The sequence below is a fragment of the Sparus aurata genome, chromosome 3 (assembly GCF_900880675.1).
Source record: "Sparus aurata chromosome 3, fSpaAur1.1, whole genome shotgun sequence".
Classification (NCBI taxonomy): Eukaryota; Metazoa; Chordata; class Actinopteri; order Spariformes; family Sparidae; genus Sparus; species Sparus aurata.
Window position 1 is genome coordinate 17,766,150 of NC_044189.1, and position 17,332 is coordinate 17,783,481.

Genomic DNA, 17,332 nt, shown 5'->3' on the forward strand with positions numbered 1-17,332 from the left:
GACACACGAAACGAAACACCCTATGACCCTGGGTTCATTGCTGAAGATGTTTCCAAGTCGCACCTCATGGTGTTTGAGAAACATAACAGAAGATTGTAAATAGAGATTTCATATACCCAGTAGTAGACGGATTGAAATAATGTCAACCAGGTCACCATATTGCTACAACTTGTCATAGCTGTTAGAAGTTTGGAAACTTTATGTAGAGCCAGCGTCTTTTTTTCATCAGAAGGTCGCTGGTTCGATTCCCCTGGTCTGCATGTCGAAGTGTCCCTGAGCACGATACTGAACTCCAATCTGCTCCTAATGTGCTGGTCGGCACTTGCATGGCAGCCACTGCCATCAGTGTATGAATGCATGTATGAATTACTAGTCGCTTTGGAACAAAGTGTCTGCTAAATGCCCTAAAATCCAGATGTCTAAATGTACACAATACTGTCAATATTTTGAGGTTCCCTGTGTGTTTCATCTGCACCTGTTCCATCCAGTACCTCCCAGTGTTCTCGGTTCCCAGTGTTTTTTGTCCCTCTTGTTTTTATTTAGTTGGTACTTTCTTTAGCCTTTTCTGTTGCGACTTTGTTTTTTTGGTGGTTGCCCTTCTTGATTTAATAAAGCAGACTCTTAGTTCCTTATCCTGCCAGCCTCCAGTGTTTCTGCGTCTGGGTCCTCACACCAGCCACCCCCAGTGATGAATTACCACCCTGCCCTTTATACTCATCTGCAGCCGATCTCATCAACAAGACCTCCCAGCGGACATCTGTCCCAATACATTACATCAGCTGACATCTTTGACCATCATCCCACGACACACACTCTCTCTACTGTGAACTTCAGCACATCCCAAGATGAAGACGTTTGCACAAATCCTTACAGCTTTGTGAGCATAAAACATACATATATACATACATATAGTATTTCCTTATATTTCTCATTGTAATTTTTGTATTCTATATTTATGGTCTTGACTGTTGCAGTAATTAGTCGCAGCGGGCACCAAAGCAAATTCCTTCCTCAAATAAAGGAAGCACTATTACGGTGATATTTTTTATACATTTTTTTAACTTTGTCATAAATGGCAAAACATGAGAGCCTTTTTGTGTCAGCAGCCAATAACTGAAAATGAAACATTCCAACCTGTTGGAAAGCCTTTTATGTCATCTCTACTCAAATGTTGGTGACAGTTGTTTTAGTATGCCTGCTTCCATGGTCCTGTGTTTGTTACACAAATACAATGAGCCGTTTAGTATCAATGTATACCTCCAAAGGTTTTATTTAGCACTTATTGTGAAACAAGAGAATGCAACAATGCAAATGAGGAATGGCGAATACATGGTTAAATCAATACTAATATAGCAGTAATTATTTCAGTCTTTAAAATTTTAACAACCAGCAACAATGAATTTGCATAGAAAAATGAAATGTATATAATAAATAAACAGTGCCCCAGATGGATATGATTTACAAAATGCTCCTTTAAGGATTAATTCACAATCCTTACGTTCTGTGACCCGCTATAAAAACTAAATATCCCCTTACAACACCGTAAAACAGGTTAAACTGTCACTTTTTAATAATGAAGTTCAATAAAATAGCATTTGCATGTCGAATAAGGTATCTGATGTTTAGCAGGATTATACATGTGTTACTCCTGACACGGTCCATTCTTTAAAAAAAAAAAAAAAAAAACATTAATACAGCAATGTTGTAAACAGGGTTCAGAATTAAGTCATTACATATGCTGTAACAAAGACATCAAGTGCAAACACGCAGCAGTTGTGCAAACCCACAATACTGTTTGGATCATAAATCCAAGTCCTTTCACTGCCTCGTCATGTTGCAACTAATGTGAACGTGTGAAGTCAAATTAGAGAACACACACACACACACACACACACACACACACACACACACAGGGTGAAAACCACCCACCATTTGCGTCATGTTGGGTTTAAACAAATATGATGTCCCTATAATAAAATAACTTAATTAAAAAATGTAATTTCACTGGATTACACTGAGATATAATTTCCTAATTCATCAGACAGACATTTTTTCAAAGCTCTATTCAGTCATGCTCAGCAGTCGTGGACAATTCAAGACCTGCAGTGACATTACATTTGCACAAATCTTATTGTTCAACAAATACACTGGTAACAATTTATAGTAACCATCACTAATAAATGATCAACAAACAAACAATTTTACTGATAAACAGTTCAACAAATGTTTAAAAACACATTAACTTTTTAATTAATTAACTATAATGTGTTACCAATACAATTATCCTTCACGATTAGATCTCATGTCTTTATGTTAAATACAGAGCTGGAGTAAGGACGAGGTTAGTCTAGCTTAGCACACAGACTGGAAGCAGAAGAAAACAGCTAGCATGGCTCTGTCCAAATGCTAAATTCCCCCAAATTTACAAAAATGTACAGTAACTCTTTCAGGCAACTCTGTACAAACATAAATGTCAGAACAACTTGTGGTTTTAGCAGGAATTACATGCTGGAACTATTTCAGACATTCAAACTGATATCTGGGGGAACTCTTCAGATGTCCTGTATTTACATGTACCTCACTTGACGACAATAAATATTCATACATGACCAGTGTCGAATATTGGCTTTCAGGTCATACAGTTCCAATCTGCTGCACCCTGAACATAAATAACATATTTCATAAGTTAACAACATAAAGGTAAAACACATGTTCACAGACAATTAGCTCTCTCCAGCTGAAGCAGATTATCCATCCACTAATGTTGATTTCACTTAAGCTCCCGTAAATAATTCTATATTTGGATAACGGAGCCCAATCAGGACTCGAAGGCACTTTAAAGAAATTAAAGTCAGTCATCAACAAATCAAACATTTGGCAATTTTTTTCCACATAAGGGCATAACTTGGTATATGGCTATCTGTGCAAAAGACCTGGGCGTAAGTTTTTAAACACCTAAATGTACTACAAGGAACTTTTCATTGGTTTTAAAAAAGTCTCATTTTACTTTAGATATCTCTACAAGACTACCATACGCAAATGAGATCATAAGCCTTTTAGTTTGGTGGTACAGCACTAAAACAAAGTTGACTTTAGTTCACAGGGGCTGTCTGATATACTCGCTCGGCATGTATAGCTCTATTTAGATCATGTGATCACACCTGAGCATGTTCCATTTGCTGAACATGGCAGTAGCTTATGTGAGAACCGTTAAAATTTGCTTAAAATGGAGGCATGGGGGACAAATTTCCTTATTCTCAGCTAGTGGTTCTCCTCACGCTGCTGCCTGTTACTGAAGGTCAGGCTGATGTATCTCAGTGTTGAACAGACATCTGACAATTACATTTCTGTTAAACTATGAAGTTGGATCCAGACAAAAGGCATAGATCCAGGAACGTTGTCTCACTCTCGTTAACATTGCTAGATATGGTGTTTTCCAACATCTTCATTCTTTGGGAAAAATCCATGGATGTTGACGGAAGAAATCTGCCCTATGTACAGTAGGCGGCTGGTGTCCAGAAGTACAATACCATGCAAATCCTAGATCTGGTGAGTTTAAATTCTGTTTAAGCAGTTATGGCTGGTTTTTCAAATTCAGAGTGACGCTGGCCAATCCAGTTTGATACTGGATTAGGAATCAAAGGTGACTGCTGGGCCTTGGTGCAGGTATACACTCTACTGAGTGCCATTCTTATTTAGTTTTTTCTTAAACTCAACCTTTTCAGTCCCATTCCCTGCAGCTTTGAATATACTACCACTAACCCAGTACATACCGCTGTACCACTGTGTTATCATAAAACTAGAGGACCTGGTGTAACAGATTTTTAATGCATAAAGATCTTGTATTTAGCTTGGCTCTTAGAGAGTCTATTAGTTACATCCTTTAGCTATGTAAATTATTTAAACTGTTTTTTTTTCTCTTCAAAACCAGATAAATAAAGACCAACAGAGTAGCTTAATGGATTTTTTAAGTACTACCCACGATTGAATTCTTCAGTGAATCCAGTGTTGTGACTGAAAGAAAGGATGGCCTAAGCTACAAAAATAAAAACAAAATTACAACAAACTAGAGAACCCCTTTCAACACGTAACATAGTTATCCATCGTTAAAGCAAAAACACACGTCAGTACCGAGAACATCTTTCTAAAGAGGTTTGCAGGGACAGGAATTTAAGACAAGCATGTTTGCGTCATTGGTTAAATGCCCTTTGTACTTAACAGTGATTCGTTTTCCGGAGCCTCTTTGTTTCACGCACCTTCGTTGTAGTTTCAGAATGTGGTACAACAGACTTGATCACATCCTGCAAAGTACTGTAAATGAGTGACGGGTCATCAGTTCTCGCCGTAGGACCGCTCTCTCTTTATTGCTGCCGTGTAGAGATTCAATAGTCCACGGCTGTCTTACCTGCCAACCCTCCCTGCTGTTCCTAACTGCTCTGTCACTCTGGCGCTGTGTCAATCAGTCAGCCTCTCCAAATCATATTCCTGCCAGCCCATCTACTACTTCTGTCAAGGTACTTTCTTTCTCCCCTCATACTTCCTCTCTGAGTCCCTCATCAACTGTTTGCCGTGATCCTCACTCATCATCACTCATCAGCTTCCTGCTGCTAACTATCATAGACTTACACTTCTGTGGTGCTGCTTGATGAACCTCTCCTGTTTCTCTTTACTATCTCCTCCCTTCTCCTGCTGGGGCTCCTCAGTCATTACCCTGCAGACTGACTTCTCATTGGGCTTCCTGTCACAGTCCCACCCCTCGCCCACCATGCCCACCACGCTCCCAGCGTCGCTCAGGTCACCCAGGTGCTCCACCGAGTCACACTTTTCCAGGTCAGAGGCGATGGTCTGTAGGCTGATGACGGACATGCGGTCTGAGCCGGCCTGCTCAGCATCCAGCCGCTCCCTCTGGCCCCAGCCACTCTCTCTGTGTCTCTCCACCCACAGCCGTGTTTTCTCGCCATCTGCCCAGTCGCTCTCTATCCCACCGACGGCCACGCAGCTACTGACATGAATCCCAGTCGCAGCTCTGACCTCGGCCTCGGCGCCCACAGGGGAGCTTCGACCCCCGCAGACTGCAGGATGCCGGCTGCGGGCCCTGATCCGGCCCCTCTGTGCATGGATCTGCTCGCTAATCTGTTCCAGGTTCCGCAGGGCCACGGAGTAACAGGTTTTTACTTTCGCCACCTGCTCCTCCAGCTGCACCACCTTAGCCTTGTGTTCCTGAAGAAAAGGGAACAGCAACACAACACTCGAAACCTAATAGTGTAGCTTTTTAAGCATTTGTACTTGTAATTATGTTTTGGTTTGAGCCATCCAGTTAAAAAACAACTTACAAAAAAACTGATAGTCAAAGCTTTATCATCGTCCATCATTATTCTACAGTCTAAATTTAATATAACACAATAGCAGCAATAAAAATAATAGCTCTACCAGCGGATCCATTGATATTCCCACATATATGGATTACATAACTCCACAATATGAAAAAAAACATCATCAGGTGCAGTTTGGTGTGAGAAACAACAGTTAATAAATAGCAGCTGTTTCAGCTGAATGCATGAGTTATGGTGTTAATGTAACAAGCCTTGACAGCTTGTATGAGATCAGAGTACAGATCAACACCACATCTACTGTACATCTGCATTTAACGTTCAAAGCTCTCCACTCTGAGCATTTCCCTTTCAGCTGAAGCTATTTAGTTCAAGTCTTTCAATTTTTCGGTCACTGAAAGTTCAATGCTTTGATGAGCAGTTTGTCATGCCTCATGGCCACAAACATCTAAATGCAAGCTAAATCATACATTACAACACACACATCTTCCGACTGTGTGGCAACATTACGGCTGACAGTAGCTGCAGGTAAAATGCATCAGTGGAAAATCGTGTGGAATGTCAAGCAGAGCCTGTGTCCCCGCTCACTCTTGGTCAGCGAGGTCAAATTATTAGCTTGTGGTTGCCGTACGACCACATGGTGTGTATTTGTTATATTGTTAAGGGAAAAGGAAAACACTGTGGGTACGCACCTCTAAAATGTGATTGAACTGAGCCTTGAGTTCAAAGTAAGGTTTGGATTTGAGGATGACTTTCTTCAGGGCTTTCTGGAGGGTCTGGACTCGTGCCTCGGCATCTTGGCAGAGCTGCGTGACTCGCTGGTGCTCCCGCTCACTGCGGAGGCGCTCCTCTTCTGCTTCGTTTACCTAACCAGCACAGGAAACACGCTACATGATCTCATAAATCACACATTACTTTCTGCCTCAACGCCACCATGGTTCTGGTGTTTGAGCGGAGACATGCAACAGGCCTCTATCACTAGATACATTTTGACTTGTCATCGTAGGAAAGGCACAGGTGTTTCTAATAACATCTAAGATTCTGTGTGTCCCAGTAAGCCATGCCAGTCACAAGGATGACAAAACGTTGTATTCCTATCCAGCCAAATGGTATAAAATAAATTAAAGTCCGTGTAAACCAAAATCAGCCATTTTCTTCTAAACACATTAAACGGGTCATAAATGTGTTTACTTAAAACATGTAAAAGCCATTCGGCCATGTAGAATTTTGGAGCTAGGCTCACAAACAGTTTTTCAACATTTCTGTGTTCAGGATTTAATGGGCGGGTCAGAAATCATGCAAATCATGGCCGCGTTACGTAAGGCGGCCATTTGATTTGCATAAACCCCGCCCTGCTGCGGAAGTGGTATAAATACATTCAGCGCATCGGCTTCAGCGGTTCTCCCACTCACTCTCCAGTTTCGGATTGCATTGCTTACAATAGTTTGCAGCTGTGCAGATGTTACCGCTGCTGACCGCCGCTGACACTCTCCGTCCTGCTGACAGCGGGTCCCACCGGCATGATGTGGCCGTAACGTAGTAACTATAACTGTCTTTAGCAACTTATATGAGGAAAACAAATCCCACAGCTGTATGTGGAGAAGCGTCTGTCCTCCTGTCCGTCCCCTCCCTGTCCTCCCGACTCTTCCTCACATTTCTGCTCACAAAACAGCGTCTGTCACGCTTGTCACAAGAGTGTTTAACTCACCGAGTGTTTGACGAAAATAAATCACCGCGACCGCCAGCCCTCCTGACCAAGACTACAGGAAACTGTCCCCCAGAAAACAGCCTCCGTCCCCGCGAGTGACAGAGTCAGACAGCGTCCTGTTTACTGATGGTGATTATGTATAATTATGTAATTTAGCGCGAAAAACTTCACTCCGTCACTCTCCAGGATGTTTAGTGGGTCAGGATCTCAATCACTACACGTTATAACCGCATCTATATGATTATAAACTGTCCGCGGGTTTAGATAGACAAGGGGAACACCTGGGGAACACCTGGGGAGACACCGACGTCATTAACATGACGTGTAGCCCCCGCCGCATGGGCGTGGTTCCAGCGCCTCTAACTGACACGCCCCCAGCGTTTCACAGCAGAAAGAAGTGCTTGTTTTTCCATGATTTAGAGACCTAATTTTATATACTTAACAATTTTTTTAATCTTTCAAATTTGGCTCAGTGGTCAATGATACATGTTTCTTTGTTGTGACAAACTCATAACACAATTTTTTTGCCGCTTTACACGGACTTTAAACATTAAATGTATCCATGTCTATGCTGCTTCACCAAGATTCGTGTCATTTCTAGGAACAGTATTAAAAAACAGCCGACAATGTGGAATATTAAACAATCATTAGATACTGCGACACTGAACTAGATGTTTTAGGATGGTCTTCCATGCTTTTCGACTGTAGGAAGTCCTCTTTAAAAAAGGGTAAAAAAGGGTTTGCAAATAAATGTAATGTGTCGCATGTGGAGAACAAAATGCTTTACAGTGGTTCGACCAGACTGACATTAGCAAGGGCAGCGAAAGACAAAGATAACCCTGAGCAACAGTCAAATGAGATTATAAGAAATCATTGGTAAAAGGGATTGGAAGCTTATTATCAGTATCTGTGCAGATTTTAATGGGAACAAGTTCCTGTTTCAGTGTCTGGAGCCAATATTGTGGTAAAATCATGATCTAGACTCACTTCGCTTTTATTGACTAGAAAACAAATTCATAATCAAACAATATTTGGAGGAAACATATATTACAACAATATTATCTCATGGCATGGAGCACTGCAAATCAACTAAATGACAATATTAGGAAGTTATTTATTGCTTTTGGGGTGAGAATTATTTCTAATGTAAATAATAAATTTGGTGTCTGAATTATACTGCTTTTTGACTATGTAACACAGCCATCAATAAAAGAAAAACAGCAAAAACATCCAAACCTGTGAATGCTCATGTCTCATGTCAAAGCCTCGACACATAAAGCCAAATGTATCTACATGGATATTTCAGACTTGTGGGCCATACTCTGGTTTCTCTGTTTTTGAAGACAATACCCCCTGCAGATGCAGAGTGAACTTGTCTTAATTTCAACTCAACAATGTTCAATTTTGATAGCTGTTCCTTAGCTTCCAGAGGCATCACAGTGCACCAGACGCCCCTGATTTGGACAGAGTAGCCAGAATTCAACTTTAATCCTATGAAGAGCAGGAAATTAGACACCTGTCTATCAAAACACAACCTGCCATGACCAGAATGCACTGCTATGGCTCCCTACAAACACAATGAATGGGACTTGCTTTTTGGAGGTTTTTGGCTGACCATTCGGACCAGTACTCTCTCAGCAGCAGGTGATAGTGTGATAGTGATTGTGTTTTCTTTCTGATCGTGGCAGGGACACAACTGTGCCGTGCACTTTATACTGTCAGTTGTTTGTACAGCTGATCTTGGGACATGTAACTGATTTGAAATGGCTCCAAGCGACTTTCCTGACTTGTTAAAATCAATAATGTGCTCTTTAAGATCAATGCTGAGCTCCTTAGACTTTCCCATTCTAGTGTTTGTGGCTGAGTCTAATGGGTGTATCAAACAAGCCCGATTAAAATAAGCCCAGAAAACCAGCTGTTATCAATCAGAAGAAGGGCTTTCATTCAGGAAAAACTAGGTCCATCCATACTGTCCTGATACTTTTACTGCTGGGGGCTTTTATTTTGAAAGATAAACCTCATCCTAAGCATTCTGTTCAGATACAGTTGCTCAGTGTGCTTTTATTTTGAAAGAATTGCAATTAATGGGTCAAGTTGTTGAGAGATGTCTGCAGAATACACAAATCACAAGTGTGAGGGAGAAGTCTGGCTGTGTACCTTGGCAGTAGCATGGTTGAGCATTTCCTGCCAGGTTGGGTCCATGGTGTTCCTGTCTGCCAAGAGGCCCTGCTCTGCCACATACACCATCTCTCTGGCAGCAGTGTGCATGGACACAGCCCTCTCATATCTCAGAGCTGCCTTCTGGGTCTCCTGTTGGGCCTGAGGGAATAGACGGCGACAGTTGAAGAAATGCTCTAAAAACATAATCACATCATTTACTGTGACAATAAAGCAATCATTAAGGGCTGCGAGCAGAGCGGAGCCGGTCCCTTTAGCAAAAGGCTGCCGCCCAGAACCTGAATCCAAACTGTCGATTCGATGACTTAAAGAATATTTTCAAGACAGGAAATAACATATATATATATAATATAATATTGGTCACATGTATGACCGATGCTGCGATTGGTTTCTGCATGTCATGCTCATATTTTTTCAACATCCTAAACGATTCGATTTTTCGGAGCTCTATTTTTCCGTCCGACATTTGTGAACAGCTGAAACAACCGCATCTTTTGATTGTAATTTGTTATTTCAGGTGAGAAGAGCCACCTCATTAGAGCCAGATAAACATCTATAACCTGGTTCCACCAAGCAGTCAGCTTCAGTTCACAAACTCGGGGCTAACCCCGCTCTGGGAAAAGGGCGCGCAATCCCCACGCTGAGGTGCAGTTCCCCAAATCATCAGGTATGATGATGTCAAGTGCCCAACTTTACAGCAGAAATGATATTTATAAAACTCACTCATTTAAATGATATTAAGGCTTAAGGTTTTGCATAATTAGGGGCGCGACTGCTTTGAGTTACAGGTTCCCCGAAGCTGTCTGCTCAGGTTCACCTCAGCTTATTACAGTCGTGGAACTTGATCTCTTGTCCATGTGTTTGTGCTGTTGATGCCTTTTTGGAGAATTTGGAGATTAATGCGCAACTCTGTTAGCATTAACCGGCAGACAACTGCTGGAGGAGCCAGCCAGAGGCCGGAGCTCCTTGAGGAAAACAGAGTTTGTTTTTTTAATTTCTGGGATTCAAAACTGGATTTATCTTCACTCTCACTGCCATAAGGAGCCACAGAGGTGCTAAAATTCACTGTAATATAGTATAACTCCCCGTTTTTTTTCCCAGTCTTCTGGATAAACACCTGGAATAACTGTGGAAACTCTACCCCGCTGATGGAGGAGGCTAGAATGGCAAAGAGGGAGAGCAGCAGAAACCTAGGTAGAACTAGAGTGAATGGATGGGCAATGGATAGAGAAAGACTGTTTTCTATCTTATTTTAAAGTTGCATAATATCACTTCAGGGCTGCAAGTTATCATATTTATTTATACATGTGCTTTAGATCTCCTTTCAAAATAAAACATTTCAGTGTTACTGGTTTTCATCGTAATCGGAGAACAAAGTCACTCGGGACGTGCACGTCACAGGGCTCCATGAAAGCCTGGAGGAAGGTGCAACTGTATCAGGAGAAAGCTGTTCAAGTCAAGGTTACTCTGATCACATGAGAAGTTCTGACGGTCATCTCTGCGTGAGACAGCAGCAGGAAGTCGCGACTGAGCGGGGAAGGTGAACAAAAAAATGTAAGGTCGCTGCTGAGAGATTAATGACTGCAACATGGTTTATGAAGAAGGCTTTTTGATACAGAGTCTTTATATGAAACAAGTTGTGGTAGAAGTAATAAAGAGGGCTGTTCACCAAAGACGTGATACTGATGGCATTTTTCTCATTTTCCAATTTGCAGTTGCATAACTAAGAATGAGTGTTTAAAAGTTCAGATGAATTATGTATTATTTACTTTATTGCTATTAAATAGACCTTTTTTTAACATGCAATTTTCATTAGTTGAATTACAATTAAAACTAGATGGGCACTTAGTCAAGCACATGCCTCCGATAAGGCCCAATCAAACCTAATCCAATATCAAATCAAGGATATTTAAATCCCCTAGATGCAGATTTTTTTATTTGGGTCTGCATCATATTGCACTCACTCATAGATAACAGCAATCTTAATATGCCAGATTCTTTTCGTAAGGATCCATGAATTATTTCCTGAGCAGTAGGTGATGTGGCAAGTGAACTCGGAGAGAGTTAGGGTCTTCTTGAGATTTGCAGAAAGACACTGAGTCAGGTATGAACACCTACACCAAGCACCAACACAGACTCTTGCTGAGATTCATTTTAAATAGATATAACATCATAGATAACTGACATGAAAATGCATAAATAGATATACTTTATCAACCTTCAGATAAAGTGGGAGACTGCCGAGCTACAAACTCGCACACAGTGAATTTTGATCAGTTGGACCTATTAACCTGTCGACTGAGTGTATTTCTCTCATACTTATTCACAAACACACATTAGAGAGTCATGTGCAGAGACTACACATACCTCTTTGGCCAGTCTGCGGGCTTCATAGTAGGGCCTTGCTTTCTCAATGCAGGCACCGAGCTGGGAGCCCTGAGCATTGAGTTTCCTGGCAGAATCGGTTAGAATCCTCCTGTAGCTGGACCTGGCATCCTGAAGGAAGCCCACCCATGAGAAAACATTGTAAAATCACATTCTGTGAGGTGTTATTATGGATCCCACCGTGGATATAGGAACATAGATACCTCATTGGCTGCTGGATCGCACGTTAACATCGCTGACATATTGTACCAGTCAACTACTTTCTCTGTGAGTCTTTTTATATTCAAGGGTCTATGTGGAAAAGAGAAGAAGTGTTGTCTCCACTTACTCAAAGATGTCGCTATAATTGCTGGTAGATTCAAAAGAGAGGAGTGTGTTTGAACATCAGGCCTATCTGAACTGATAACCCTTATATGGTGAGAAATAGTTCATTGTCATAGGGAACTATAATAAATTCTGTTTGTCAGACATGAATTTGGTTTATTTTCCTCGCTTAAAGTTGGGGAAACATGCCTGTATATAGAATTGCGTGTGCTCATGTGCAGTAGCTAATGCTACGGAGGCGAGAGCTGCTGCTCAGATGCTTGGAGCTGGCTAAAGATTCTGGATTAGAGCAAGACCCTCTGGAGTATGAACACCTGCACTCACTTCAGATAAGGTTCAAGTCAGGGCTTTAAGAAGGTCATTCCAAAACCTCAATTCTAGCCTGATTGATCCATTCTTTTACCACTTCTGATGTGTTTTGGGGATAACTGTCATGTAGGAACACCAAACTGCACCCAAGAGCCGATCATCTGCTGAGAATTTTAGGTTGTCCTGCAGAATTTGAATATAATCCCTACCTCTTCATTCTTTCATTTACTGTCTTTAGAGCAGCAGATCCACTGGCAGCAAAGCAGCCCCACAGCATAATACTAGCAGCTCCATGCTGGACAGTAGGTCTGGTGTTCTCGGGGTTAAAGGCCTCACCTTCTCTCCTCCAAACATATTGCTGCTCATTGTGGCCAAACAACTCAGTTTTTGTTTCATGCGACCACAGAGTTTTCCTCCCGAAGGTTTTTTCTTTGGCCGTGTGATCAGCAGCAAACTCCAGTCCAGCTTTAACGTGCCCCGTCTGGATCAAGAACACAGCAGCCTCTCAGTTCACGTGATGTAAAACACACCTGACTGTGGACACTGACCTGTCTTCCAGCAGCTTCTAATTCATTGCTGACTTGCTTTTTGGTGGTTTTTAGTTGACTCTTGACCATCCTGACCAGTTTTCTCTCAGCAGCAGGTGATAGTTTGAGGCCATGCAACAAAGAACATTTGATTCATACAACTTTCTATAATCACCCATACTGATCATTCAAGTTCCTTTATGTATATTTTTGATCCAGCAGATTTGGTCACATTTTCAGAAGACCTATAATAAATTCACTACTGAACCAAACTTCATGAATGTTTTTGTGACATACATGTACAAGCGTATGAAAACTTTTGACTGCGACTGTATATACAGTACGTTTATGCTTTTTTCTTGCCTGTCATTGGCTTAACCTCATAATATTTTGACAAGATAGACAGCAAGCTCAATAAGTGGCAAAAGCAGAGCAGTGACATTTTTGGAGGCAGGACCAGCTGCCTCAGATCTGCCACTAACCTGTTATGTTTGGGGGGTAATGCATGGAGTGGAAGGAGTCAGGTGATGAAGTATAAAGAGCATATATATTAACGTTACAGTCGAGGCATGGATGGATGGTTCATGCAGAATGGGGAAGGACTGTGTCGGGGGTGACGCTTTATGTTATTTATATTGACTTATTATTTTAGACACCGCTGATTTACTTTTCTGTGGTTTATTATAAATATCATTTTCAGAGTTCTGCTGTAACTGCTAAGGTTATCAGCAACCAAACTACTGAGTTAGGTTTAGGAAAAGATGGCACTTTGTTTAGTTAAAATTGGCGCTGTCACAAAATAACCATGTGTAAAAAAAGTTGTCCTGTCTGCCAATCTGGCGATGGTGACGCTCATGTCTCCACCGTTTTAAGGGCGCTTCTTTCACAATGTAAGCTTATGGGAAAATTGATTTTGGGGGCTGCAGTGCCCAGTGCTCTTCCTCAGGGGTTGGGACTGAACCCGAGAGGAGCGGTGGCAGGCCCACAGGGAGGAGGGATGTGACGGATGACTGGGTCATTGTGTAAACTGTACAAACCATACATAAGAAAAACACAAACACAACCAGAGCTTAGCATAATACAGCTCCAAAATGTAACTCAAGCTTTTAACTAGCCAGTGCAACTAACCAAGGCGACTAATCAGAGGCAAAGTAAGGCAAGAAAAGCAGTGGGGTCCATAATAAAGCACAGTTATGGCATCATATTAAAACTGTGATGTATAATATATATTGTAATAATGTAATAATAATGTGTACATGTGTTCTGACTAGGACAAAAACAACTCCCTCACATCCAGCTGCAGCTCCAGCTTGTTGATATCATCACTGGCCTGGTTGAGATGCTCCAGCTCCTCCTGGAATCAAAAAGGGGAAAACGTGAGCTATTTTATCAGCAGAATAGGAATATAAGTGCTGGGGACATGCAACAAATAAAGCAATTCTAAAGTGTTAAGCAGGGGGGGCATTTGCTAGGCTACACAGAGGGCTGTCCAATCCCAGTTCCAGTCTGTGGAAGGAGCGGACTGGAGGATCACACAGCCCCGTGTGCTCCAGTAGATTTGTGGATCGTTTGTGTCAGGACATTTAACACTGGCTGCGTCTCTTTACCGCATCATTAGTGATGATAATGTGCTAACATGCCTGGATTCTTGGGTCTAGTTCCTCCTGGTGTTTGCCCGCATCTTCTTCCTCTCCAGCTACAATCTGGCTCTCAGCCTCTCGCCGCGTTTTCACCTCCACCGCCGCGCCTTCGTCCACTCCTCTCGGCTTCAGCATCCCGGCGCTCCCCCCTCGTCCTCTCGCCTCTCCTCCCGGGGTCTCCTCCCGCGCGCCGCTCGGTTTAGGGCACCCCGCGTCGGTCGGAGTTTCACGCGAGGTCCCCGGCTCCATCTGCGGCCTGTGGGTCGGCTGACGGTTTTTATCGCTCCTCCCGGACGATTCGGTGTCAGCGCCGAGGCTCCCGGAGAACCGCTGCTGGGCGACACCTGCCTCCAGTGTGAGAAGGTCAGGCTGGCCATGCAGCTCGGCTCGGCTCAGCTCAGCTCGCTTAGGCTCGTCTCAGGCAGGACTGTCTGTGAGGCTAACTGCAGCCGCGAACTACGTGGAGGCTGCGGTGGTCTCTCACGCTGCACATGACTCCGCTGACACTCCCTCGTTTTGTCTTTGGCTTCTTACACTATTAGTGATTTAATTAGACCTTTCCTTGTCTTTTTGTGTACTTTCATTTTCAAATAATAAACGTAGTTGGTGGCCTGGGCTACATAAAAAAAGTCCATGTTTTTGCATGAATGGACTACACCAGGAAGAATAGTCAAGAGGAGGAGGAAGACTTTGAAGATACACTTGGCAATAATCAAATGCTTTCTACATTAAAGGGGCACTGTGTGGTTTTGCCGAATAAATTCACACTCAGAATTTTGATATTTACAATATAATGAGGTAATAATATAAACTTTTTTTTTCCATCAGTGAATAAACAAGCTGTTCTCAGAGGAAAACAAGGTCCCAGAAAGCTGTTTGAAGCTAGAGAGATGGCAGGGTCCACCACATGTAAATGATTGTAGCAGGAGGTCACTAGGACCCAAAGAGCAGAGACCAATCAAGTGACAGGAATTGGAGGTATGGAGGAGGGACTGATTGGCAGCAGTCACTCTTCAAATCCTTTGTGCAGGCCAGGGCTGTGAATGTTTGATTCCCTGTGGCTCTGGTAGGACGGACTTTTAACATTGTTTTATACTCATGTTAGCATTTTAATTGTTAGGGTATGGTGGGGTGCTTGCACCCTGGGGTATTTGTATTTTAATGATTTTAATTGTGGGTCTGCCCAACTTGCTTATTGATTTTATTGTTTAATATAGGATTGGAATTGTTTTAGAGTTTTAACATTCTGTCTCCTTTCATCTCTAGTGCTGCGGCTGGCGAGGTCCTCCATTCATCGTTGTGGTTGATGCTGGGAGTTCACTTTGGATGGTGATATAGTTTGTGGTTGCACATTGTATTAATGTGATGTTTTATTTGAAGTGTGTTGGGTTTATATTTCTTTTGAATACTTAGTATACTCCCAGAGTCCTAGCAGTGAGTGGTTGGTGTCCCAGCTGTAGTATGACTGTCTGTCCTCTTGTCTCTTCTTGCCTGTGTTCTTAGAGTTTAAGTTATAATAAAATAAATGGCATGTATGACCCACACTGGCTGTTGCGGCCTCTTCATTGAAGCCCCTGTGTACTCGGTACCTTCTTAAAGGTTACATTAACTTACAGTTTACATTGTGTTGTCTTTTAATCCCTTATCTGGGCAGTCATTGAAATACTTTGAGTGTCATTGCAGGACACTACAAGACTTTTTTTTTACTTTTGGGACATTTTTAAAAATATGGAATTTTTATGTTGGAAAAACAAGATCAGTGAAGTTACCAGATAGATACACACAAGGTGTGTGTGTGTGTGTGTGTGTGTGTGTGTGTGTGTGTGTGTGTGTGTGAGTGTGATATTAATTTGACTTAAACGAACATTAATTTTTTGTATCATGTTTTATGGAACATAAATAATTCTTGAAACAAACAGTTCCCCTGATATAAGTTACACCCTTCTGTGGTAATCATTTAAGGCCTTCATAAGGGGGCAAATCACTTCCTATAGTGCGAGTCGCTCGAAGAGAAAGTTGAAGCGTTTGTTAGACATTAGTGACAGACTGAAATCAATCGATCAGTGTCAATCAGTCTCACCATCTGCAGATCTTTTGAAGGAAAGATCATTACTCCAAGCTGAATATGACCTCTTGATGAATGAAAGGGCCATAGACATGCATTTGAAATCACGACAGCAATAATTTGAGCATGGAGAAAGGGCCAGTAAGATTAAGTTATCAGCTAAAACAAATGGCTGCAGCAAATTACATACCGGCGGCTAAAGATAAAGACGGTAATATGGACCTTTTGTAATACTTATTTCAGCCACAAGAGGTCTAGAATTGGACTAAAGGCATTCATCTGTTCTTTAAGGTCAGGTTTTATTTTCTTCATGCGTTGAAAAAACAAGAAACATATATTGTTTTCAAGCAGGTTATGAGACATCCCCGCCATGTCTCCCTTATAAGTTAGAATGTATTATAAGAGGCGCTAATCTGCTGTTAGTGTGATGGATGGAATAATGTGTATTATCAAACCGTCAGATCAAGCAGTGAAGTGGTGGCCTCACATTCAGACAGCAGTATTGCAAGGAGCTGTGCTGTACAGAGCACAAACCACAATGTTGATTGATGACACTATTCACATCCCAGCAGGTGTAATAACAGCGTGAAAAAAACATTCAAATGCACCCAGTGACTCTCTTTAGTAGTCAGGTTCTTACCACAACATGTGCAGGGAAACTGTTTTAAGAAAATACTTGTGATCTGAATAAATTACAAAGTGATACATTAGGTGTTGAGACTGATTAGCTAGCTAGAATAGCAAGCATAGATCATTGCATTTTGTTTGCTGTATGTTATTTTTTACATGATAAGATAATCAATCGATCAATCAAACTTCATTAGTATAGCCCTTTTCATATATCAAAGTAACACAAAGTGCTTCAC

General features: G+C 41.9%; 1 protein-coding gene and 1 long non-coding RNA gene across 2 annotated transcripts; one reads left to right on the top strand and one right to left on the bottom strand.

The window, feature by feature from the left end:
* Nucleotides 1-1,239: 1,239 nt before the first annotated feature.
* On the bottom strand, nt 1,240-15,049 carry sh3bp5lb (SH3-binding domain protein 5-like, b). Its single transcript, XM_030412850.1, has 6 exons — nt 14,402-15,049; nt 14,053-14,115; nt 11,584-11,712; nt 9,196-9,357; nt 6,023-6,196; nt 1,240-5,220 (listed from the first exon to the last, which is right to left on the bottom strand). The coding sequence occupies exons 1-6, from the start codon at nt 14,648-14,650 to the stop codon at nt 4,615-4,617; spliced, it is 1,383 nt and encodes a 460-aa protein (XP_030268710.1). The 5' UTR covers nt 14,651-15,049; the 3' UTR covers nt 1,240-4,614.
* Nucleotides 15,050-15,135: 86 nt separating this feature from the next.
* On the top strand, nt 15,136-15,945 carry LOC115579347 (uncharacterized). Its single transcript, XR_003983631.1, has 2 exons — nt 15,136-15,467; nt 15,668-15,945. It is a non-coding gene; the product is annotated as an uncharacterized LOC115579347 (long non-coding RNA).
* The last annotated feature ends 1,387 nt before the right edge of the window (nt 15,946-17,332 follow it).

What these genes read in the sequence shown, in the direction of transcription:
- sh3bp5lb (XM_030412850.1), bottom strand. Translation starts at nt 14,650, where the DNA reads ATGGAGCCGGGGACCTCGCGTGAAACTCCGACCGACGCGGGGTGCCCT. An exon ending in AACTAGACCCAAGAATCCAG is followed by an intron (nt 14,116 to 14,401) that starts GCATGTTAGCAC and finishes TTTTGATTCCAG; the next exon opens with GAGGAGCTGGAGCATCTCAA. An exon ending in CCCGCAGACTGGCCAAAGAG is followed by an intron (nt 9,358 to 11,583) that starts GTATGTGTAGTC and finishes CTATTCCCTCAG; the next exon opens with GCCCAACAGGAGACCCAGAA.